This window comes from Canis aureus, chromosome 17 (genome assembly GCF_053574225.1).
Source record: "Canis aureus isolate CA01 chromosome 17, VMU_Caureus_v.1.0, whole genome shotgun sequence".
Lineage (NCBI taxonomy): Eukaryota > Metazoa > Chordata > Mammalia > Carnivora > Canidae > Canis > Canis aureus.
In genome coordinates this window covers 36,962,595-36,989,623 of record NC_135627.1, presented here as the reverse complement: position 1 = coordinate 36,989,623, position 27,029 = coordinate 36,962,595, and the positions used below count along the sequence as shown (strand labels likewise).

At 33.0% G+C, this 27,029-nt stretch overlaps 1 protein-coding gene and 1 long non-coding RNA gene across 2 annotated transcripts in view; one reads left to right on the top strand and one right to left on the bottom strand.

Annotated features, from left to right (window-relative positions):
- The window catches only part of KLHL1 (kelch like family member 1), a 362,820-nt gene that overhangs the window by 218,921 nt on the left and 116,870 nt on the right, over positions 1-27,029 (bottom strand). The window contains exons 2-3 of the mRNA XM_077855417.1: positions 23,086-23,268; positions 7,420-7,556 (exon numbers count right to left, since the gene is read on the bottom strand). Coding sequence (XP_077711543.1) covers positions 7,420-7,556; positions 23,086-23,268 — 320 coding nt within the window. The remainder of the gene's footprint in view (positions 1-7,419; positions 7,557-23,085; positions 23,269-27,029) is intronic.
- The window catches only part of LOC144287919 (uncharacterized), a 133,017-nt gene continuing 110,913 nt past the window's right edge, over positions 4,926-27,029 (top strand). The window contains exon 1 of the long non-coding RNA XR_013355742.1: positions 4,926-5,036. This is a non-coding gene — a long non-coding RNA (uncharacterized LOC144287919). The remainder of the gene's footprint in view (positions 5,037-27,029) is intronic.

Here is a 27,029-nt window from a genome sequence, read left to right as displayed (position 1 = left end):
GGGCAGCACAAGGGATATAATCAAAGTACTTGAGAAGTAAGAAATAAATACATGCCAATTAGAATAAAAGCCCAACAATTTGAATGAATACTGGGTTGAAACATCTCAGTGAGTTCTGGTTGAATATTAGTCCTGGTGAAGGCCAAAGAAAACCTCGCATATTTTTTATGTTAAATCCTACATACTACACTATAAGTACAACAGAATCAAGTGTGCAGATATTTTGGGATTAGAGTGAAAATGAAGTGACCCTAAGAAAATATAGTCAAGTAACAGATTAATGTACCAAAATACATACCATGTACTCTACACACATGCCATAGTGGTATATGATTCAGTGCCTGCCTTCCTAGGATCCAAAGCAAAATGTAGGACCCAAATGGCATGTAAACAACTTCCCTAAACAATTTCTAATACCCAAAGGAAAATGTAAACAATTATAAGATTGTGAGCAATGATAAAATAAAATCCAAGCAAATTTTTTAGGAAAGCAAAGTTGATTATCAGATGAGACCTGGGGGATTTTCCTTACTTGAGGACACAGGAAGTGAATGTAAAACTAAAAGGCAGAAGAGACGTACATTTTCCACTACTGCTAATAAATATTGTTTCACATATCAATTTCTTTTTCAGTCTGGCAATGGAATCCCATAGCATGAAGCCAAGATGTAATTTAGTAATCATAAAATGTTATAAAATATTCAGAAAATATACATAATTTTTATTATCTATTTTGATATAATAATTTCCCCCAACTTAGTTTATATTAATCATTGTTATGTACACACACACACACACACACACACACACATACATAGGGGTTCTTGTGATAATGAAAAGGTAGAAGTAGGATGGCAATATACAGCTGATTTATTTTTATTTTCATTATTTTTACTTTTTTTTCCTACTGAATATATAGATTATCACAGCATCCTATGGAAATTACTAAATCAATATTTTTAATTAATGGGTAATAATAATAGATAAAACTAATTTTTAAAGGCTCAATTTCTTAAATTGAGAACAGAAATTTTCTATCTAGTAAAAGTTCTAAGATTAAAAATAATATTCTGATAATGTGCTTGCATAATTTATGCCACTTGAATTAAACCAGTAATAAAAATGAAATAATAATTTACTTTTAATTACAATAAAAAATTCTGAGGGGAGTTTACAATATTCAGTCCAGGCTGGCTGTATTGATGTACACTTTTTTAATATAAAGCAGAACACTAAACATCTCGGCTCCTTGTATGTGTGTACTTATTTTGTTCAAATGTTTGACAGGAAGCAGAAGCTATCGTAACATTTGTTAGCATGTACTAAGACTTTAATTAACTTCAGTGGCACATAAACCTTTTTTTTTTTCTTATAAGGAAGTTAACTCTTCAGTATGATTAAAGGTTTGCCATTTGGCAGTTTAATTTTCTACCTCTTTTCTTAATACCACTGCTAGATGGACAGCTTCCTTTATTTAAACCGTGTCCTTATCAGTTCTCTACAGGACCTGACACTTTGCTAGTAAGCCTGCAATCCCATCTTTCACATTTGTTAGAACTCTATTTCCTTACGCATCAATGAACACAGTATATTTTCAAGCATGTTCGGTTAGTTGGGAGTATGTAAAAGATAAACCAGAAGGAAATTTCTATCAATCTGAAAGCAATGTTAAAATACGGTGAACTTGAGAGCATCCTTTTCAAATATATTACATTTCCTCTTATTATCACAATGTAATCATCAATTTTTTGGCCAGAACTGAAATACTTACTGAAATAAATAAGTAAGTAAGTAAACAAATAAATAAATTCAGTATTCAGTATATACACATTCAGTATTCAGTATATATATATACACACACATATACGGATATGAGTGTGTGTGGTGTGTGTGTGTGTATGTATAGCTACATATATATATTTATTTACATATACACACAATCAATGTAATAGCCTTCGAAATTTGTTCTGTATCATTCTCTAATGAAGAAATATTAGACTATGTCTATCAAAAGGATGTTTATAACAAAAGAAGACAACAAAAGTTATTTTATACACTAAAGTGGAAAGTCCCTTACAGGCAGAAAATGGGTTTAATTAAGTATATTGTCTTCCAGAGCCCATCACAGGGCACAGTACATAGTGGGCATGTAGTAAAACTTAAAAGACATTCAATGCATTTATAGGACAAGGAGTGTTAGGCATTACTGCGCTTAAGTCATTAGGTACCATTGCCTTCTGTGGGAACTAGAATCAATAATTTAGAAAATTGATATGAACCTCATATGAGAAATACAATTATTTCTAACGTCAGTGTAAATTTCCATTTCCTTTCCATTCCTGAGCTATGACAAAGGAAGAGGCGTGACCCAAACCTGCAATGAGCCACTACATAGCAATATGGTTGTCGATTTAAGATACCCAAACTATTTTGAGGGCATGACAGTCACAAGCCATTCCAAGGAACTTCGCCATAACTGGGTAACTTTACAAAAGGACATTGATTCAGTAGAGAAAATGCCATTAAATGTGTGTCATGACGTTTCATTCTAGTAATAGATTCATTGTCTTACTATTGATCTTTGTCAGGTTATGTTATCTCATTGATGGACTGCCTTAAGAACTTCAGAGGTTCTTAAATGCTGAAAAAAAAATCTGTTCCCTCATGTAAATTCAAAGGAGACCAACAAAGTTCTTACTTGTCTTGGGATGAGTCTATCAATGCTTATTTGAAATATCAAATATGTATTCTTAAAAAAATAGTTTTGGTGCCTCTGCTTTGCATCACATAATTAGCCATAGGAAAAATGTTCATCTGTAAAATTTATAATGTAAGGGATGGATTTTTTTTCTTTTCTTTTTTTAAGGGATGGAATTACTACAGTTTTATACATCTCTAACTCTCTAAGTAATATGAAAGTAGAATGATGAGAAACCATAAACATATATGTAGAATCAGAGCTCTTCTCTGATTCTATGCTTCTGAGTATGTTCTGTAGAAAATTCCAGAACAGTCTTGACTTCATTATTCAAATCATAGGCTTTATTACAGATTCAACAGACACTATCTCAAGTGTCTTTCTTAGATGAGTAAAATACAGAACAGAGGCTCTAATACATGTAGGAAAATATTTAAAAAGCTGTTTTTAAATCTTTTGACACTATATAAAACTGAGAATGTCATAAAGTGGACAGTGGTACATAGATCTTAAGAGTTTTTTCACTATGCCCTGTTCTAATAATTTTATTAATTGCCAAATTTGTTTAAAGGTTTATATTATATTAATCTATATCCATACAGTCTGAATTTATACTTTATCTTCTAGTCCCTAGTGGGACTCTCTTCATGCAATGTGCTCAAATATTGTTAGCTGAATTATGGTTTGATTTTGAAAAACTGATACACAGTCATATAATTACATATCCTTTAGATTACAACCAAAAATTCAAACCTTAAATGTAAGGCACCAATTATAAAAGGGCAGTATTTTAAAACATGCACTGTTGCTTTTGGATCTTTTGCTCTCCACGAATAGCTAAGATTGTACTCAGATTTCTTGTTAAAAATTGTAAAGAAAATTCAGTGAAAAGTTTTAAAAAGAACTTTGAAACTAAACAGCTCATTAAAAATTGGAAAATTGATGTGAACCTCATGTTAGATATACAATGATTTCTAACAACAGTGTGAATTTTCATTTCCTTTCCATTCCTGAGCTGTGACGATGTGTAAAAAAAATCGACCTCATGGTGCCTTCTATTTTAAGAAGCTAATTTTCATACTGTAGTAATTAGACATCATTTTTATTGTTGTATCTTAATCTTTCATACTTCTAAAAATGTTTAATTTTGTAAACACAAAGACCTGGTTTTCTTGATCCTATATTACATACATCTAGTATTAACCTTTTTATTATTATATGTTTTTCCTTTAAAAACAGTCCTATCTTCTTCAAGCTGTTCCCACCACTGTAGTCACCTCCTGGGTATCCAGGTCACTCTTCCTAGTTACCAAAAATCAAAAACAAAAACAAAAACAAAACCCTGTAAATACGTGCTTCAGTTCTTACCGAAGCTCTACCAGGCCCCTGGTCCTACATCTTCTTATTCTAATTTGCTAGAGTAGGGGAAAAGAGGGGTAGACAGAGAAGATGTCTCCCATGACTTACCATGTGCAAATTTTACTACCTGGAATTCTTTAAGGGATAATTCCTCATTCTTCAAATCAAATATTATTAAACCTTATAATCACTGAAGCTTATCTTAATCAAAAATTTTTTGCAAGCTACTTACCCTTTCATTCTTTTCCTTAATTTCTAAGTTAATAAACATAAATTTGCTCCCTATGATTCTTTCAAACCTTACATACTTTCCAGGTCTCATGGAAATTTTTATCTGTTTAAATCATTTTAAAGCGATCTTATGTATCTCTACTGAATACTTCTACAGCTAATGGTTAACTATCCATTCTTTACATAGTTGATCCTCCTTAATTTCTCCAAAGCCTCTTAAACCTCAAAATTTAAGAAAATATTACCAAATACCTGACCCTTTATGTGTCTTTACTGCTCATTCATATTTTCTGTCTTCTGTGATGCAATTACTTTTAGCCTGTTACCAAGAAAAGTCTTAGAAACTAACTAGTGCACTACCTAAAATGGACACATATTCAGATACCTCCTATTATCCATTTCTGTCATTGCTCACTTGATCTCTCCTCTCTCTCTCTCTGTATTTTATTATGCCTAAGGCTCTCCTAATATCAGCTTGTAAATGATCATGTAATATTTCTATAAACTAATAATTAGAAATTTATCAGCCACCAGGGAGCTATGGATTTTGCAGCAAAGGCCAAAGCAGCAGTGGCAACTGAAAGGCCACTTTGTATCCTGTCTGCCCTCTGTAAAGCTGAGTAAATCTGGGTCGTTACATTCAGCAGGGAGCTTTGAAACACCTTCCAACTTTGTGCTGCATGATGATGAGCGTCTTTTGACCTAGTTTTGAAGCAGAGAAATGCAAGGTTGCCAGGCCATGGAGATGGTAAGGGGTGAAATTATGCCTTTCTGTTGCTAGAAAGATCCTTAAAATGTAAGCTTCATGATTCTTCCCTTTCAAGGAAACAATAATGTGGTTATGTTTGCTATCTTCTGGCTGGGAGTCCAAAAATCCTTTATGTTACTATTTCAGGTTGCAGGCAAATTGAAATTGACTAGATATTTTAGTGGTCCTTCAGCCTGACCAAGATATAAACAGACTACTTCTTGAACTTTAGATCTTTGGTCTCCCTTTTTTCATATTATTTACTTAAGAAAATGTTTAATTATAAATTCTCTATCTGTCCCTTTGAGATGTAATTTTAAAAATCTTTTTGCCAGTTTTACAACTCAGGAACATTGCTCTCAAGGACTTGGAGGCATTCTCTTTGAAATGTCAACTTCAAGGATGATAGCACCCCTATTTTTGTGGGAGAATAGAAATGCAATTTGAGTGGATGCCTTGCTCTAAGTTGTAAAACTACATTATGTCACTTAGATAGGAAAAAGTCTACTTTTCTTCTAGATAAAGCCAAATAGCAAACATAGATGATTTGTGTTTTCTCATCCTAGCCCCTAAAAATCTCTCTCTCCCTTTGTTTCAGCAGAATTAAATAGAGACTGAATTCTGTCTCTTTCCCCTATTGCAACAGCCTTGAATACATGTTTACTTGCTTAACTTTGTCCAGTGCAATATTTGTTTTGAAAAAATATAATTTAAAAATAACAGGCAGGGACACCTGGGTGGCTCAGCAGTTGAGCGTCTGTCTTCGGTTCAGGGCGCGACCCCAGGGGCCTGGGATTGAGTCCCACATCGGGCTTCCTGCGAGGAGCCTGCTTCTCCCTCTGCTCTATGTCTTTACCTCTCTTTCTGTATCTCTAATGAATAAGTAAATAAATCTTAAAAAAAAAATAACTGAGGCAGGGGTGCCTGGGTCGGTTAAGCACCCGACTCTTGATTTTGGCCCAGGTCATGATCTCAGGGTTGTGAGATCCAGCCCTGTAGGGCTTCTTGCTCAATGGGAAGTCTGCTTAAGATTCTCTCTCTCCCTCTCCCTCTGCCCCTTCTCTTCATTGAGGGCACTTGTGCTTGCTCTCTGTCCTTAAAATAAATAATACATCTTAAAAAAATAAAAATAAAAATAACTGAGGCTAGGAAATGTCTGCATCCGCCCATCAAATTGCTACTTTGAAATTTAGCACCCAGAGCCTTCTAAGAGGCTTCATTTACTGATTGTTATATTAGCAAACTCCTCTCTATGAAAAGCCAAATCCTCCAGGAAGACAGATTCCTACTATTCCTACAGCCTTTTAGTTCTAGTTGCTGATCTTTACAATGCCCACATATTTCCTGATAACCAGGAAGGCTGCAAAAACACAGCTCCTTAAACTAGAGTCCCACTGCTTTGATAATCAGGCCCTGGCCTTTTTTCTTATTTCATACCATGACAGAAAATTCTAGCAAAATGAACCACATGCCATTTTTTTAAAATATTACTTCAATTCTTACTATCTACCTTTGCTTCTATCCCAAGATTTTATTATAATGTCTCCCCTTACCACAATAATCTTGAAAATTATTAAAATGTTTCAAATGAATGTGAGCCCTGATAATGCTTTGAACAGCAGGTTTATGCTTTACAACACTGTCTTAATGTGTCACATTATACTGTACTTATTCTGTCATCTAATTCTTCTCCACTTGGACTACGAACTTCTGGAAGGTAAGGACATCTTATTCATTAGTTTGTTCGCCAAGGATATAGCTGATACTCGCATACTTAGAAACATCCAGCGAATGTTTGCTAAATTGACAAACTCACTTGAATGCACTAAATATAATGTAGTGCAAGGCCATTAGAAAGTGTCAACATAGTAGATCAGAAAACAAAAATTTCAAAAAATAGTCAGTTCCATAACTCTAAATATCTTCATTGTCCATTTCAACTAAGTTTGTCAGGTCCACATTAAATATTCTGTGAAGATTTAATATTAAAATAATAAATTTCAAGGAGAAAGAATTATTCCAACCCATACTTTCTAAAAGGAAAGAAAATGAGAATCTATTTCTCTTTCTAATGCTCTAAGGATGGACATTAAAAAAATTCTTATTTGATAATTAATAACCTTTTTGCTCCTCTCCCAAGCTCATTCCATTGACTATTTATTTTTATAAGCTTATTAAGCCCTTTGTGGAAAAGACGAGAGCATACATATACATATATACATTTGTAATTCCATAGAAATGAAAAGGTACCTGATTTTATTTTGTTAGATAATCTTTCAACTGAAAAAAGATACAAAGTAAGCACTTTTTAAGCTTTAAATCTCATGCTAAAATTCTAAAACTCACAAGAAAGCAACATGAAGCTATAATTCTTTTACTGTACCTGTATATGCAAATTGAACAAGGTCCCAGAGGGCATTGGGGTCTATGCCTTCCATCTTAATCTCCTCTTGCTTGGCTTCACAAACATCACTTGTAAACATGGCAGCAAAATAGTCGGAGACTGAGCTCAGAACAAGCCTGAAAGAGTCATAGAATCTAATTTAGGTTATGAATATAAAGCAGCAAAATGCTTAGTGTCAAGAAGAATGCAGTACAGCCTGGGTGGCTGCATTGGTTAAGTGTCTAATTCTTGGTTTCAGCTCAGGTTGTCATCTCAGATCCTGAAATGCATCCCTGTGTCAGGCTCCACTCAGTGTGGAGTCTGCTTAAGACTTTCTCTGCCTCTCCTTATGCCCCTACCCCCTTCTCGCGCACTCTCTCTCTAAAATAAATAAATAAAATAATTTTTAAAAAGAATGCAGCACAGAGGTACTCTACCTATCATCTATGTATCTCTTATATCTATCATGTACTTATCAATCTTATTGATAATTATTGGCTTATAAATTATACTTTTCAAAACTGAGGAAATTCTGTTCCACCTTTGGTCACAAAGCATTTTCCTATATTTCTTTCCCCATCATTTTAAATACATATTTTTTTTCTCTCACATTTAGTTCCTTCATCCTTTTGGATAGGGATCCAATTTTATTTCTATTTATATATTCTTATGATGCTATTTACTAAAGACTCTGCTTAGCTCCCACTGAATTAATGGTGCCATCTATATTGAGAATTTGAGTCCTGAATGCATAGTTATCTGTCTCTGAGATTTCTATTGTTTTTGCTTTCTTGCCTATTCTTGAGACAGTATATTTTTTAGTATAATATTTTTTAATATTGAATCTGAATATGTCTTTATAGCCAAATGAGGCAAATCTTCCATCTTTAATTTTTTATTTAACTATTAGTGAAGTTTTATTCTTTATATAAAGTTTAAAGTAAGTTGGTTAAGTTCTTCAAAAAGTCAAATAAAAACTGAATTAAAAATGCACTGAATTTCTAATTTTATTTTTGGTGATCATTGATATATTTATAATATAAAATGTACAACAAAAAAGTACAAAATATCTCTCCATATGCTCAGGATATCCTGTCTGCTTTCTAATCAAATTTTAAAGCTTTCTCAAAAGTTTTCTCAAAAGTTTTCTCTAAAAGTTTTCTTGTATATTCTTGGTTGATTTCTTCATATTTTATTTACAGTTTTGTTGGTATTAATGTGTAGTAACTTTTATAAAAATTTTTATTGGTTTTTGTTTATTTAAATTTCATTAGTTGAAACTGTCATAAATCCATCTTTTATATGGCACATATACTGAATTATCTTACTAGTTCTTTGTGGACTCCCCTATTTTTGTTCTAGGTAGATGATTATATCACCTGCGAATCAACTCATTTGACTTATTCTTGTTTATTTTCTGTAACTCTTTTTCTTTTGCTTTTCTTAAAACCTCTTCCAAGATCTCCAGTCTTCTAGTGGTATGTTGAACAGTCACTGCGCTGGTGGAGAAATTTTTTATTTCTATCTTTTTTTTTTTAATTTTTATTTATTTATGATAGGCACACAGTGAGAGAGAGAGGCAGAGACACAGGCAGAGGGAGAAGCAGGCTCCATGCACCGGGAGCCCGACGTGGGACTCGATCCCGGGTCTCCAGGATCGTGCCCTGGGCCAAAGGCAGGCGCCAAACCTCTGCACCACCCAGGGATCCCAGTTTATCTCTATCTTAAAAGAATCTCCTTTTAGTAACATACTTGGTGAATGTATTGGTATGTAACCTTTACCAGGTCAGAAAGACCACTTTCATTTCTAGCTTTGCTAACCACTGTTATACTATAGGGCATTACATTTCATAAAAGGCCTTTTATCTCAATCAAAATTTTGTTTAGGATTTTCTACTTATAGTCACAAGGGAGATGAACCGTTAATTTTCTCTTACTGTATTTTTTACCTGACTATTGTATTAATATTATACAGCCTCGTAAAATGAGGTGACAGCTTTAACTCTTTTTAATTTTGTATAATGATTTATAGAAGAAACCAATTATTTTTTTTTTCCTTAAGATGCTCCAGAACTTACCTGAAAAAAATATCTTGGTTTGACTAGTTTGAGAAAAAGTGACATGGTCTCATTTTAATTATTTAATAAACTACAAGGCTTATTTTTGTGCTTTATTTCTTCATCATCAACTTTTGTGCTTCATATTTTTAAAAATTTACTCATTTTATCTGGGTTCTAAAATTTATTGAAGTATATATTAATGTATGTAAAATTATGTGTGGCTTTAATTCTACACATATATATTCTCTGTTTTTTTTTTTTTTTAAGATTTTATTTATTTATTCATGAGAGACACACAGAGAGAGGCAGAGATACAGACAGAGGGAAATAGGCTCCCTGTGAGGAGCCTGATGAGAGACTCAATCCCCGGATCCCAGGATCACAACCTGAACCAAAGGCAGATACTCAACCACTCAGGATAAACCAACCACTCAGGACACTCCGGCTCCCCTCTATTTGTTCTTTTGAGTGAATCTTTTCATTGTCTTAAAAAAATATTTCATTCATTAACATTTTAACTACATCTTTTTCTTTTTGCATACATATTAATGTATTTTTTAAGTGGTTCTTCTTGAGTAGGGATCAGAATTTGTTTTTCTGTAAAGAGGCAGATATTATGTATCTTAGGTATTAAAAGTCATATATATAGTTTCTATCATATATTCCTTTTAAAAAAATCAATTGATTAAAATGCAAAAATGAATTTTAGCTCATAATCCATACAAAACAAGCCACAAACCATATTTGGCCTCTGCACAGAAGTATGCTGACTCTGTCTAGAGATTAAATATTGATTTTTGACTAATAACAGTATCATTAAAGAAAATTATACTACTTCATGAATATTATAAGGGCCTTACAACAGCATAATTCTATTCACTCAATGTCGGCCAATCAAGAATTTTTTAAAAGAAAAAATACTTCTGAAAGTAAAAGTTTATTTTATATTTATCCCCTTCATATTCTGGGTCTCTATTCATTTCTGAAGAAGTAGACTTCTATCTGGTATTAATACCCTTCAACTGGAATAAATTTCTTTAGTTTTTCTTGCACTACAAGTCTGATGACACTAAATTGTCCCAGTTTTCATTTATCTAAAAGGTCTTTATTTAGATGCATTGAAAATATCTTTAAAAAGTTATTTTCACTTGATATAGAATTCAAGCCTTTGGGACTAGAAAAATAATATTCTATTATGAGTTAGGCTCCAATGTTTCTAATAGAAAATATAGAAACATTCATTCTTTACTGTGAATCAACTCAGGAAAACAGGAAATGTTTTCAAATCAATCAAAATGAGTTGATTAGCGGGTGATGATATAATCATCTACCTGGGGGGGGGGGGGAGCAGAGTCCAAAGAACTAATAAGATAATTCAGTAAAGAACTTTCATTCTTATAATTGTTTTCCTGATTTACCATGTCTTTTATATCTAATTCTTTTTACTCTTTTCCCCTCTTTTTCCTAAGATGCTGCAGTTTGACAATGATATACCTCAATGTAGTTACTTGGTATTTATTCTGATGATGGTTTTCTGAGCTTTGTAGAGTAGTGGATAGACCTTTTTAAATCAAATTTAGAAAGTTACTTGAAAATAATTCCTGTTTTTTTTTCACACAATTCACTCTCTTTTTCTAGGACTCTAATTAGATATATGTTTCAGGAATTGATGGTGCCTTTCCCTCACAAGTTGTTGGGTCTTAGTTCATTTTCTTTCAATCTTTCTCTACTCTGTGTTTTACTGTAGATGATTCGTAGTGACTTGAATTTTTCCAAATCTCTTTTATATTCCCATCGCTTTATTCATTACATTATCTTTTCCTATAGATATTTTAAATTATTTTTCTTAGTTGCTTTAATGCTCTTTACTGATAATTTTTTAATGTTATTTATTTGTGAGAAAGCAAGAGAGAGTACAAGTGGGGGTAGAGGCAGAAGGAGAGGGAGAAGCAGACTCCCAACTGAGCAAGAAGCCTGATGTGGGACTTAATCCCAAGACCCTGGGTTCATGGCCTAGGCCAATTGTAGATGCTTAGCAGACTGAGCCACCCAGGTGGCACTCTACTGATAATTTGAAAACCTGGATCATCTCTAGGTTGATATCCACTGACTGATTTTACTTTCCCAACGGATTATATTCGTCTGCTTTTCCCCCTCTATTGTAAATTTCAATTGTATATTAGACATTGTGAAAAAAACAAAGTTGAGGCTAAGAAGGGAGTGTCATACTCATTTTTAGTTATTTAAATTTTTTTTTCTTGTTTATGTCACAAGTTTCTGATACCTTTAAAGAAAAGGTATAAAAGTTTCATTTTCTGATGATTTATAGTCATTTTAAAGGGAGTGTGAATTTTTCATGTACTTTAAAATCCTAAGTGGGGTGGTGCCTAGGTGGCTCAGTCATTTGGGCATTAGACTCTTGATTTTGGCTCAGGTCATGACCTTGGGTCATGGGATTAAGCCCCATATCATGCTCTGTGCTCAGCTCTGAGTCTATGTTTTTATCTTCCTTCTCCTGCTCCCTCTTTTTCTAAAATAAATAAAATCTTTAAAATCCTAAGTGGAAGTATAAATTTCCAATTGTAAAAATTTGACAATATATTCTCAGTCCAAAGAAATAGAGAACAGTAAAAAAATGCTTTATGGTTAAGAGGTATGTTTTTCATAGTTGTTTAAATTAGAAAGTTTGAAACTTCTTTCTGTTTAAAATAGATTAGAGGAAATTAGTACATTCTTGAAGATCATCAGAGAAATGTTACTCATAAATGAAAATGGAGTTACAAATATGGAAATGGAAACCAAGATAAATCCTATGATACTGGATTGAAATCAGACATACTGGGATGCCTGGGCAGCTCAGGGTTGGGCACCTGCCTTCAACTCAGGTCGTGATTCCAGGATCCGGGATCAAGTCCCACATCGGGCTCCCTGCAAGGAGCCTGCTTCTTCCTCTGCCTATGTCTCTGCCTCTCTCTCTGAGTCTGTGTCTCTTATGAATAAATAAATCTTTAAGAAAAAAGAATTCAGATATATCAGTGTAAATTTACAGTCCTTAATAAGAAATAGAAATACTGTGTGTACATGTGTGTGCAGCTATATGTACATTAAGGAATCCAACCATAGGGTGAAATAGGCAAAGCATAAAGTAAGTCTGGAATATCTTCTGTTCCAGAAAGTGAGGAAATACTTAAAAAGTGATGGACGATACATCAATAGAACCAAATGTGATGCTTATATCTGTAAGCTAAGCAACAGCAAATTTTAGATGCACTTCTTGTCTTTCTTTAAAAAAAAAAAAAAATTATTTATTTATTTATTTATTTATTTATTTATTTATTTATTTGAATAAAAGAGGGCTTGCAGGGTGAGTGGCAGAGGGAGAAGGAGTCCCAAGCAGACTCCATACTGAGTGCAGAGCCCAATGTGGGGCAGTCATGACCCTGAGATCAAACCAAGAGTTCGATGCTTAACTAACTGTTCCACCCAGGTGCCACAGATGCCCTTTTCTTTCTAAGAATGTTGTAAGGGAAAGGAAAGGAAGAAAGGTCAAGGATATTGTTATCTACAAGTTTTCATAGTTTTCAAATCAAGAGATACTTTTTTTCAATTATTTATTTTGTAATTTTATCTACTTTATACTTGATTTTTATGAAAGTGAAGGGCGTGGTAAAAGCTAACTTTAACAAAGAGAGACATTCCTTCTCTCAACTGAAAAAAAAATCTTTCGATGTATACCTTATGCATTTAAAGATTATTTTATGGGATCCATGATTAATATTAATGCCTAGGGTAGAAACATGTTCAAAATATTCCAAGTTATCAATTTGTTATACATTTAATTTAGCCTTTAGTAACTAAACAGTTTATTTCTTTATATTCTCAAAATCTGACAAAATAATGAAGACACAGATATTTTCAAATATTACATACCAATTAGATCAATGTCAAATCAGTTTTATCAGAAGAACTAAATATAACATTATATGCTATAAAAATAAGCTGTCATAAGCCAGAGAGATACATATCATTCCTAGAGCAGAAGAAGTATATTGATATAAAGTTAACCAGTTTAATCTTATACATAGAAAGGCCTTACTTGTAACAGGGTCACATCTATATAGAGTAAAATATGTGACCTGTAGAATTCAATCTTAATTACATGAAATCTTCTCAATCAGCTATAACATACAAAATATATTATATTCTTTCATTCAATAACAAAAGTACAAACAAGTTTATATTGCATTTAGATTAAGTCATACATGAGATGGGAATTAGGTTTTGGAGGAAGGATTTAACACATAACAGAAAGTAATATCTTTATAGGTACATATATAACTTCTATTAATGCCATGGAAGCAAGAACAGAAAATATATAAATATATGAATGCATGCAGCCATTCTGGAAAATCTCTCATTGAGGTCATCACAATTTATTTCCTTCCAAATCTATTAAACTTTTCTAGCCCTACTCCAATTTATTGGCAGTGTTTGACATCGTTGACCTCCTCCTCTTCTTTAAAACCCCTTTTTAGCTAAGGCAGTACAGACTTTCTTATCTCAGCTTACCTATGATTCATTGACTTCTCTCTATACCCTTACTTCTTGACCCTCTCACTGCCCTAGGTTTTTTTTTTTTTTTTTTTTTTTTTTCAGACCTCCAAATTTTTGCCTTAACACTCACTGTTTCAGAATCATACTTGAGCATGGCCTTAATTATTGCCATTATGATGGTTTTAAATCTTGCCATGTATTTCGAATGCCTGCAGAAACTGCTCACCAGGGAGCCCAGTAATATTTCAGGGTGCTCTAAACTAAATTCAGAATCTTCTCCGTGAGATTCTTTTTTTTCATTTTTACTAGCCTGTTTTTAATTGGTGTAACACCAATATATTGAATTTTCAGTGTAGATATTATGAAGTCATTATTATGTCTCCTCCTCTTTTATTGCTTATCTCAAATATGACACAAAGTTAATCTTTCCTTTTGTATTGGACTTTGTGGTTACTCTGGCCAGATCCCCTTTATGAGGCACAACTCTGCCCTCAGTGCCAGTGATAATATCACCTAACTTGTGTCCCAGCTATCCCTTCCCTAGATCACATTTGGCGAATAGGAGGTGCCTCCCTGAGAGTTTATGTGCCTTGTTCCTCATACCTCCACAACTTCCCCTACTCTCATCATGTGGGTGAGCCCAATGGCAATACATAATAAAAGCAGAGTGTAAAAATGCTGTCTTTTTCCTCAAAGTATGACTAACTCTGCAGCAAAGTCATGTTCCAGAGCTTCTTGGGAGTTAAAGATGAAGCAAGACTCCAGCTGAGACTACATTTTTTATTTGCTCCTTCCTCTGCCCTATCCTTTTCCCTTTCTTTTGAGGACGCTCTTTAAATAAACCATGCACACATGAATTCCAGTCTCTAGCTCTACTTTCAGGAAAACTTAACTTATGACACAGTTCTCCAAAATATTTCTCAGTTCATCTCTTTCTCTATATAGTACTCACTTCATGCCTGGATTAACTCTAACATCTTCCTAGACCATTAACTAGTTTTTTTCTGTGCCCATTTTCTGTACATTTTCTTTAGTATATGTGCTGCCAAAGCGAGCACTCTGTACATTTTCTAAAGTGATTCCAGTTTTCAGAGTTATCTTTGTGAATTATGATAAGCAGTCTATTGTACTTGTTAATACATTATTTCTACAGAGTTGCTTGAGTTTGAATTGTATTTCTACTACCTCTTATTAACTTGGGTGAATGTCTTAATTTCCTCCATTTCTCCATTTTCAACTCTGTAAGAAAAGGGGGGGGATTAAGGATTTCCTTCCCTTTTAGGACAAAATGGATTAGTATATTCAAAGTGCTTACAACAGGGCCTGACACATACATCAAAATGAATGTCAACTAGCATTAGGACTATTATTATTATTATTGTTGTTCATTGAATTGTGCTACTCCCCTCTTTAAGAATCTACATGAGCTTCTAACTATGCACATCATTTCAAATTCAAATTTCTCTAGTGGTTTTCAAAATCTGTCATAACCATTTTTTCCTACTTTTACAGCTTAATTTCCCAGTATTTCCAGTACAAATGACTCCACTTTAGGCCAGTATCTCAAAATTTTCACAAATTCTTTACTTCTCTATTTTTCCATATTATTCTCACTATCTAAAATACCTCACTTGTTCTTTTCCACTAGGCTGACCCCAAACACAATTTCTCTGAAAAACTGCTCACTTCCATATTTGATTATATCTTGCATTTGGAATCAAAGCTGCTTATTTCCATTGCAGTTATAATGTAATATATGATAACTATTATAATTTCTTTAATTGTCCTATGGGTTATTTCCTCCTCAAGATTATTGCAAACTTCATGTGGAAAACTATCATGTTTTATAATCCCTTTGCATCACCAAAAAGGAATAGACCAAGGCATATATGTTTGGTATACATTTGTTTTATGCAAGGAAATATGCTTCATGTACTGCTAAAAATCAGTAGTAGGCATAAGGACAACATTAAAATGATATCTAAATGATGGGAGAAAAAATGAAATGAAAGTTTTTTAGCTTCTTTTATCTCCCCATCTTCCAGTTTTATTGAGATATTGTTGATATATAACATGTATTTAAGGTGTAAAAATATGATGATTTGATACACATACATATTGCAAAATGATTGCCACAATATATACAAATTATTTTATCCTGTTGATGAATTGATTAATCGTTCCATAATGACTACCTTTGTTTCTTGCCAACTTTATGCCCTAAAGTATATCTTGTCTGATAAAACTATAACTATACTTGCTCTCTTTTTGTTTCTGTTTGCTTGGGATACTTTTTACCATGTCTTCATTTTTGAGACTATGTATGCTCTTAAAGCTGAAGTGAATCTTTTGTAGGCAGCATATAGTTGGGTCTTATTTTTTAATCCATTCTATCGCACTATACCTTTTGATTGGACAATTTAATCGAATTATATTTAGAATAATTATTGATAGGTGAGGATTTACAATGCTATCTGATTGTTTTCTGGCTGTTGTGCAGTCCTTTGTTTCTTTCCTTAAAATATATATATATATATATATATATATATATATATATATATATATTTATTTATTTATTCGAGAGAGAAAGCTAGAGACAGAGGCAGAGAAACCAGATGAGCAGAGGGGAGGGGTAGAGCAAGGAAAAAGCAGACTCCTCATTCAGCAGGGACCCTGATATGGGACTTGATCCTAGGACCCTGGGGTCCTGAGCTGAAGGCAGATGTTTAACCAACTGAGCCACCCAGGCACCCCCTTGTTTCTTTCTTCCTCTTTAGCTATTGCTATCTTTCTTTGTGAATTAATAATTTTCTATAATGTTATGCTTTCCCTTTTTTTCTTTTGCATATGTAGTTTAGGTTTTTGTGCTTTGGTTACCATGAAGCTTACATAAAACAGCTTATAAATATAACAGTCTATTCTAAACTAGTAACAGCTTAATTTCAATCACATACAAAAACAACATTTTACTCCCTGCATATTTTGTTTTGATGTCACAATTTACCTTGTTTTATACTGTACATCCATTAACTAATGATTATAGCACTAATTATTTTTTAAGTTTTGTCTTTATTTTGTCTTCTAATCTCTAAATTAAATGACATTACACTTTTAAATTGTTCTGAATTTGACTGTATACTTAGCTTTACTAGTATGTTTTATACTTTCAAGGTTTCATGTCACTAATTAAAGTCCATTCATTTCAGCTTGAAGAACTCCTTGTAGCATTTTGTCTAAGGCAGGTCTACTGGTGATGTATTTTTTTTAGCTAATTATCCTGTGGCCTTGCATTATTGTCTGTGCATTCAAGGAAGTAGGTGGCTCTTCCAATCTTTACAGAATGGCTTTGACAGCCATTTACAAATGGCTTTACCAGTCCACCCATTCAGAGATTCTGGATGGATCATCTGGTGGTATCCACATACAGGCTTCGTGCTAAAATCCTTGGGTGATGAGGTCAGCAGGTGGGTGGGCCTCGGTACTTTAGTATACAAAGGACTAGCCTAATGCCTCAGTCTCTAGGGGTAGGTCTGGATCTTGGGATCACTGGGATGGGCCTGGCACTGAGTCTGAATGACTGGCTTGGACCTGGACCTGCATAGGCAGACATGGGTACTGGGTCTACAGGATCTAATCAGGGACCAGGGACCACTGGGTTGGTATCTGGGTCCATAAGGCCTGATTTGATTTTAGGATAGTTCAGGAGCCTGGTTTTGTGGGAGCCAAACTGAAAGCTAGGGATATTGTGTCTGCTGGATGCTAGAGCAAGCATGGAGCTTGCGGCCTCTAGAGTCAACCTGTAACCTGGGACCATGGGAGCTAACCAGAAGGTTCTCTCTGCTGGGGCAGGTCTGGTGTTGGGACAAGTAGAGAGTCTGGATCTGTGGGAGAATCTAGGTCCTCAGGGGCCAGCATGACACTGGGGTGAGCCAGGCAGGGATCATGGATACATGGGAGCTGGCTTGGTGCTTTGGTGGGCAAAAGCCTGAATCTCTGGTAGCTAGCTGGGCTGGGCCCAGCCAGGAGTCTAAGTTCACAAGAACCTGCCAGTAGCCTAGGTTCTAGGCAAGTGATTCAGAGCCAGAGTCATTAGGAGCTTGAACCATGGGAGGAGGCTGACACTGAGATGTGCTGGAAGCCTGAGTCCATGGGAGCCTGCTGGGAGCCTGGCACCATGGGCAATGCCTAGGGTTGTGGGTATTACTTGAGGCAACTGAAACCAGCAGGCAGTAGAAACATTTTTTTTTTTTTATCTTGAAGTTGGTTCAAAGCTTTATTAACTACCAAGCTGATTGAGAGATTCAGGTGGGTGTTGTACTTAATAAAATAGAAGAAATGAGTTATTCTTCTGTCGTTACAGAAAATCTATGTAAATAAACTTCCCATCAGTACAGAGACAATACTACTTGCCTACTTCTGAGTATTAATCTAAATTACTTATGAAAGTAATTTCTTTTTACTACATTTAATATTTTTTAAATGTTTCTAAATACATCATTTCAATTGCCACTTTTAGCTTCAATTATTTTTATGATACTAGTGCTTAGTAAAAAAAAAACACTAAAATCATATATGTAATATATAACAAATATAATATTGAAAAAATAAAATATAAACTCTTGATAAATATATTATTGAAATAACTAAATCTGTCATCAAGCATAGACAAAATTGAAAACAGAATCTGATGTTAAATGAAATTTCCAGGGTTTTGGTCTATAGAGCATGATACTTTCTGTCTTCATCAGATATCATTTTATTTTTTGTTTAAGTCTTTATTCAATCATGAATTACTGCATGCTCATTCTAAAGAGTTCAAAGAATATATGTCTGGACATTAAAAAAAATGCTAACCCCTTCTTTATCTTGTCTACTCCCACTCCCCACGGAAAGGCTTTATTGACAATATGTTGTATATCCTTCCACACTGTTACTATGCACAAAAAATTATAAATTATATTATTTCCAACTCAGAGGTTGTTAGCTATTTAATATTTTCTCATTTATTTCCATCTAATGCACTTACTCCTAATAATGGCTTTCATAGGCTAAATGATATTTCATTATATACCTGTACATGGTAACAAAGTAGCCCCTGAATATACTTTAATTCTAGGATTGATAATTTGGCTGTCCAGTTATTAATATTGATCTTATTAGTCTAATTTTTAGCAGCTAATATCCAGGATTACAGGCAGACTACCTAGAAAGAGATTCTCTATATTTAGTACTCATGGATTTATATTCAGTTTTTTGTTTCACTTGTCACTAATCAATTGTTCTGGGCCATTTATGAAAAGTTTATATTTATTTTAGAATTTCTCTGAAAACTTATAGCACAGATGAATTCAGAATTTTGATTATTTCCCATGCCAAAAAATCTATTAGTGTATCATCTTAAGTATTATTAGTTTTTTAAAGCTAACTTACTTAAAAATATGCTTAACAATAAACTATTGTATCTATATAAACATGGGATTTCATAAATACATTGATAGTTGTGACTTATATCAGGCCAAAAACATATATACAATATAACCAGAACAAAAACAAAGGGTTTTGTGGAGAGCCCTTTCACAATCATAATTTATCACCTTAAGTAGGGAGTGCCTTGAAAGTTTTGAATGATGAGATAATAATGTGGAGTTAAACATACATGACTTTATAAATGGATATTTAGTGAATACTTATAAGATTAGCTTTCAATGTCTTTCCTGAAGGAGCAGTAGATCTTAATGTAAGCTATTTCTTTTTTCATTATTTGAAATTATTGTAATAGTCCCGTGTTCAAGTGCTAATGATCATAACATCATATATATTTTGCCAAAGGCAATACTCATCTGTGCTACTCAAAATATAACAAAATAACTTCAAAATCCATTCCTTTGTTACTACTGCTAAAATGATTGTTTAAAGCAAAGAGCTAATCTTGCATTAATTACGATTTTACTGTGTAAAAGTATACAGAAGGAGGTGCAATGTATCTGCAATCACTAAAAACAGCACTTGCCTTTTTCCAGTGCTCCATATTTTCCCACACATTTGTTAATGTATTTTTAGCTTATAATAATAACTCTATAAATTATTTATAAAATGGGTAATACTAAAGTTTTAAGTCATGGTATAAGGAAAATATAAATCCTTATTTGAATGAATTTAGCAGATAGCCTTAGGCTAAAAGTTTTCTTGTCACATTTAAGGAAAATATAGATAGTTGACAATAATTACTTGCTATAATATCTGCTAACTATATAAAATATTTAAATGTTCAGAGTAACATGTATAAAAATAGTAATTACTCATGTTTTACAATAATTGAAACCAAGAAGCTATTTTATTTCTTAGTTATCTAGATTATTATGAAATAACTTCCATAAATAAATTACTTAGAAAATAATGTTAACAATCTAGATAAAAAAGAGTAACAAAGAAAACAATGTAGAATATAATTAACATGGGAGAATTGCTCATTATATTGGTTAAAAATGCTTCAAATGAGAAATATTAAATTACTACAAACAAAAGGCAAAATAAAACTATATAAATTACACAAAACACTGCTCTTTTAAAAAAATTAATGAGCATCTGATGTGCTAATGTACTTTTGAGTTGGGTCCCTCTCTATACATACATATATATGCTATTAACCAATTTATAAGCTAATGAAGTAAATTTAGTTACATTCTCAAATTAAGAGTATTTCTTATAATAGAATTTTTATCTAGATGTTATTTAGATGATATTCAGCATAATTTGCATATTTGCTACACATATTACAACATTGAATATCTCAAAAATAATGACTATTTGTTTATGGCTTTCTTGCTAATACTAATGCAATGTTATAGAAATATTTGAAAATGTGTATGAATAGTATATTATTAGAATTGTTGCCTCAGTTAGCTGATAATATTGAACTCTACATGACCTACATTAGTTATTCAATGTTAAATGTTCCCTCCTATGCATTTCTAGTATATCAAATTCACTTTCACATTTTAATATCAGTATCATAGTAGAAATATAGCTTCATTCTTCAGGAATGTTTTTATTAGTCAGCACTTAGATGTATATATATTATCTAAGTAATAAAATGTATGTTAAACATAGGAAAGAAATGTATATTAAAATATTTTTTATATGTTGATAACTTACCCTTTCTATCAATTCATTAGCATAATAGTATTAAACAACATACATCAAGGAGTTTAAGGCTATTTGCCTATATATTCAACTATTTAAAAATAAAATAATAAGCATCAAAATTAAATTAAAATTCTTTTCTGAATTACAATTTCAAAAATAAAAATATAGGGACTCCTGAGTGGCTCAGGGGTTGAACATCTGCTTTTGCCTCAGGTCGTGTGGACCTGAGGGCCACTGGAATGGAGGGGCCCTGGAATGGAGTCCCGCATCAGGTTCTCGGTGGGGAGCCTGTTTCTCCCTCTGCCTATGTCTCTGCCTCTCTTTCTGTGTCTCTCATGAATAAAAAAATAAAATCTTTTAAAAAATTTTAAAAAGGAAAACAAGTAAAAAACCAACATCAAATTTAATGAGTTTTCATAAGAAAACTGATAAGAAATTAATATGGCAAAATAATTGGATTTTAGTTTTTAAGTTACATTTAGCTTATGTAACTTAGAATTATCAATCATAAATATGTATGGAATGTTTAAAAGTGTATTAGCTCTCAAATACATTGTACCTTAAGAATAATATTAGTATGTTATACATTTTTTAATTAACAAATGCAAAATAGGGATGCCTGGGTGGCTCAGAGGTTGAACATCTGTTTTTAGCTTAGGGCGTGATCCTGGGGTCTGGGTTCATTTCCACATTGGGCTCCTGCAGGGAGCCTGCTTCTCCTTCTGCTTATGTCTCTGCCTCTCTTTCTGTGTCTCTCATGAATAAATAAATAAAATCTTTAAAAAATAAATAAATAAATGCAAAATAAAGATGTCAACATGAAATACTTTGAATTTCCTACATGAAACAAACAATATATATCCATGATAACCTGATTTATTTTAATTTTGGCAGAAAAGTATATCTCACTTCAAATCTTAAGTACAATCTCCTAAATTAAAATGGATTTCTACTTAGTGAGATTATGATTTACATAAAATAGACTATCAACCCTAGCCAGAGGAAGTTTTGTTTTTGAAGTATTTATATTTGCTTTATTTACCAAAAGAGATTACTTAAAATAGCATTATAACTCTCCCCTCAAAGGAAATAAAGGGTAAAAAAAAAAATAACTCAAGCTCTCTTAAAAATGTGTATTCTCAACTATTATACATAGATTTAGCCATGACTATTTGACAAAGCTTAGTAGAGTACATTTAAATTGTGATTTACAATTCTGCAAATTTTACCTGTATGCTTCATAGTTTTTGTAGGTTTTTTTTGTATTTAAATAATAGCACTATGAAAGATGACAAGTGTTAATAGATGAAATATCGAGTTATTCTTGATGTTCTTATTGGAAAATCTTACTTTCATTCACAGTAGTTTTTGGCTATCTAATCTCTGAGCCTGACAACATTTGAGAGCATAACAATCACTTAATGGATAAACACATGGAAACACACAATCACAATATTTTTACAATAAAATATCACACATATTATATGTATATTATATGATAAGATACCTGGAAATTTGTAACAAAATATCAAAGTCAAAATATTTAAAATTACATTCTTTACTTTCTTCCATGAATCAAAGGTTTGAAATCCTGAGTCCTTTTACAAAGGGATCAGCAAACTAGGGCCAATGGACCAAATCTGGCCTGGTTCCTATTGCAGAGCCTACAAGCTATGAACAGATTTTACATTTTTAAATGGTGGGAAAAACAAAGGATGGATATATTCCATGATATGTGAAAAGGACATGAAATTCAAATCCCGGTGCCCTTTAATAGAGTTTTATTGTATCAAAAAAAAAAAAAAAAAAAAAGGATTCCTAATTCTGTACTCATAGAATGTTTTGCATCCTACATACCAGACTATCCTTCTAACCATATGAATTCAATAAAGACAGGTTACTATACCTGTGTGCAGGTATCTTTCGGTTCCCAACAATCAAAATAACATCACAGAGTTGCTGTTGTTTCAAGTAACTTTCCATTTTTCTGAATGTTTGCTCAGCATGGTGAACAGCCTGATAGAATTCTTCAGAGCTACTGGAATCCATATCACTTTGAGGCGTCAATGAATGGCTAGTTGCTGTCAGCCTACAAATCACACACAAAAAAAGGTGGTGTTTATAAAGTGCTATAACTCGTCTAAAACAACACACAGAGTTTTACAATTTTAAAGGGAAAATCAATGCATGTCTCCTTATGTTAATCATTATTAATAGAAGTCAGAAAAATCTATTTTGGGTGACATAATTTGCTCTAAGAAGCAATAAATGAATTCTTAATTATCTTTTTCTCTAGCTTTACAATGATTTAAAAGGTAGGTTATCTATATTTATTAGGACATTAAGTTAAAAAAAAGCCTGAAAAAGTAATAGAAATAGTAAATTACTAACATGCTTATTTGAAAATTGATTACTAATAAAATGTTAATTTAATCCATTTGAAATTGAGGTAGATCACCTAATTATAGTATTCTAAATTACAATTCCTATGAGGTTATAGTAAATGTTCTTTTACAGAAGTAAGTGATTTTCATTATGAGAAATTGTGAAGCATGGTTTGTAAAAAAGACTGACAATAAATCTGAAAGTAAACTGTTGAGTTTCATAGTCTATACCCAGTTGTTTAAAAAATATATACAAAATGTAGTAGCTCAGTACTAACAAATATTTTAACCATATCTATGAGTGTATATGTGATAAACTTTAAAATTTTGAAAAATTCATGATACTTAAGTTTGGCAACTGGATCTATTAATATAAAAAACTGTTTCACAAAGAAGACTTTAAAATACCATACTCCATATTAAGGAGAAGACTCTCACTATATGCATGATAGGCCCAGAAAACCTGATCAAGTTTTCTGATGCTGTGCTAATTAAAGCTTATAACAACTTAAAAATGAAAATGAATTAGATATATAACAATAATGATGAAATAGTTTATTTCAAAACAGAAAGTATGGAGACTTCTGTTTCTAATTATAAGGCAATAACTTGTAACTGACTGAACCCCTCATTGAGAATGCCAGAAAAAAAATGGTGCCTATAAAATCAAAATAACTAAATGAATTTAAAAATAGCCATTAAGACAACCAGAACTTGAAGGACCAAGAATTTAGAATAAAGAAAAAGTCATGGAAGTCAGCTCAAAATTCTCCACTGCTTTTTCATTCCCTCTGACGGTATTTATTAATTATAAGCAGCACAGAGTGAAAATCTGAGAAACTCAGCACAATGCAGCAGCCAACAGTATCATGGGCCTTGGAGTAAAAGATGGATATTGGAAGTATAGGCTTCAAAGGTAGCAAGAAATTGAGAGATGAAAGAGGGGCCATAAAGGAGGAAAGTTTGGGAAAGACTGTCATTGTGATTCACTTTTCCTCAGAGATATTTGTGATTCCTAAGCACTGCTAGACAAGCAGAAAATGGCTTATTGGAGATTGAGAAGTTAAATAGAGTTTGAAAAATAAAAATTTGAATCCAAGGACCAGCAAGGATGAGAGACTCTGGTAAATACACAAGCTCTCAGCTAAACTCCCTAAAGGGCTTTATTCTAGGAGTCAAGGGAAATAGAAATAGACAAGAAGACAAGGTAATACAAGGAAGGAAACCTAGATTTGAATCAGTGAAGTCTCTGAGTGCATTAAGGTGATCTGCTAATCTAAATGTTGACAATCAGTCAAAATAAACCCCTTTAGAAAAGCCTCATAGAAACTCTGATTTCTGGTGCATGTATATGGTGCTTGACATTAAGAAGAAGAAGGCCTATAAATAAACTCTACCGAGAGGGAAAAACAGACAATAGAAACAGGCTCTGAGGTGCTACAGGTATATCTCTGAACAGAAGGATCACAGTTAGTTATAGATGTGAAAATAACCCTAATTAATGTATTTTAATATAGATTACAAGCTGGAGACTTTCAAGAACATTAAGTTATATGTAAAATCAAGTGGAAATATAATAATTTAAGCTAAGGTTTTGATAGAGGACTTGAACTTGCAGATTGGATGCAAGTGAAGAAAATATAAGCTGAAAAATAAATAGAAAATATTGAAACTAAAACATTGAGATAAAAAGATTAAAAAGGGACACCTGGGTGGCTTAGCAGTTTAGTGCCTGCCTGCCTGCCTTCGGCCCAGGGTGTGATTCTGGAGACCCAGAATCGAGTACCACATTGGGCTCCCAGCATGGAGCCTGCTTCTCCCTCGGCCTATGTCTCTGCTCCCCTCTCTCTTGGTGTCTCTCATGAATAAATAAATGATTAAAATCTTAAAAAAAGATAAAAAATAGTTTCTGAAACAAATGAAACAAACAATTCATATAATTATAGTGTTAAAAGCAGAAGAGAGACATGATAGGGCAAAAGCCATCTGAAGACATAATGGCCAAGAGTTTTCAAAATAGTCCTAAAGACATCAAGACAAAGATTCAAGATTCAGTATCCACCTCTATACATGATAGTAAAACCAATGCAAAACTAGGGGTGAGGAAAAGGAAAAACAATATAAGCAAAAGACTTTCTTTTTTTTTTTTTTAAGATTTTATTTCTTTATTCATGAGAGACACAGAGAGAGGCAGAGACATAGGCAGGGGGAGAAGCAGGCTTCCTGCAGGGAGCCCAATGTGGGACTTGATCCTGGAACTCCGGGATCATGCCCTGAGCCAAAGGCAGATGCTCAACCACTGAGCCACCCAGGTGTCCCAGAAAAAGACTTTCTTAAAAGTTGCCAAAGAATAGAAAAGGAGAACCTTTCCTCTAACTCATTTAATCAGGCAAATATAACATGGAAACAAAACTTGAAAAGGATGTTGCAAATAAAGAAAATTAATTGGTATTCTTTCCTCTAAACATATTTGCAAATATCCTAAGCAAAATACTAGCAACTAAATACAAAACTGTATGTAAAAAAAACATGTATATACAGGGTGCCTGGGTGGCTCAGTTGGCTAAGCATCAGACTCTTGATTTCAGCTCAGGTCATGATCTCAGGGTGATGAGTCCTGCATTAGGCTTCACACTAGGTATGGAGCCTGCTTAAGATTCTCTCTCTCCCTCTCCCTCTGTTTCTCCTGCTCCTTTCTCTAAAAAAAAAAAAAAAAAAAAAAAAGACAGAGAAAGAAAGAAAGAAAAAGAAAACATAAAAAATAAATGTATCACATATATAGTGGACAATGTATCACAAGTAAGTTGAACTTAATTAAGGAACACATTTTAAGCATGTAAAAGCACCTAATTCATTCATACAGAAGACCTATTTAATGGAAACCTTTCTTCTTTAAGACTGAAAATGAAATTCGTTAGTATCACCTCTATTCAACATTTTTCTGGAAGATCTTTCCAATGTAATGCAAACAAGGAAAAATAAATAAATAAAGCCCATTAGAGTTGAACCAAAATAAATGTATAACCGCTATTATTTCCAGAAGACATGTTTGTGCACATAGAAAATCCAAAAGAACTGCAGACAAGTTTACAAATCTAAATTCATTAAAATTAAAATCCTGTGTGTTCCCTGTTATCTATAATATTTGTCTACACAATATGGTTATTTTCTTCAGACTTTACCAGTTTCCCTTTAAATATTTAAAATTAATATAAATTTTGCTGTACCATATGTTTGCCTTTCACAAATTTGCAAATTATAACCCCAGAATATGGTCATTTCCCACTGTATATTTTAGGAATTCAGGCTCGGGCATATGTGACAAGAATATTCTTCTAAACATGAACACATTGATCAGGAAAGTCACAAAATACCCTGCAGGATGGACTTTTAAATCTAGATTGAACATATCATTATTGTGTTACAGGTAACTATGGAGATTCAAGCCAAGAGCACAAGTTTCCAA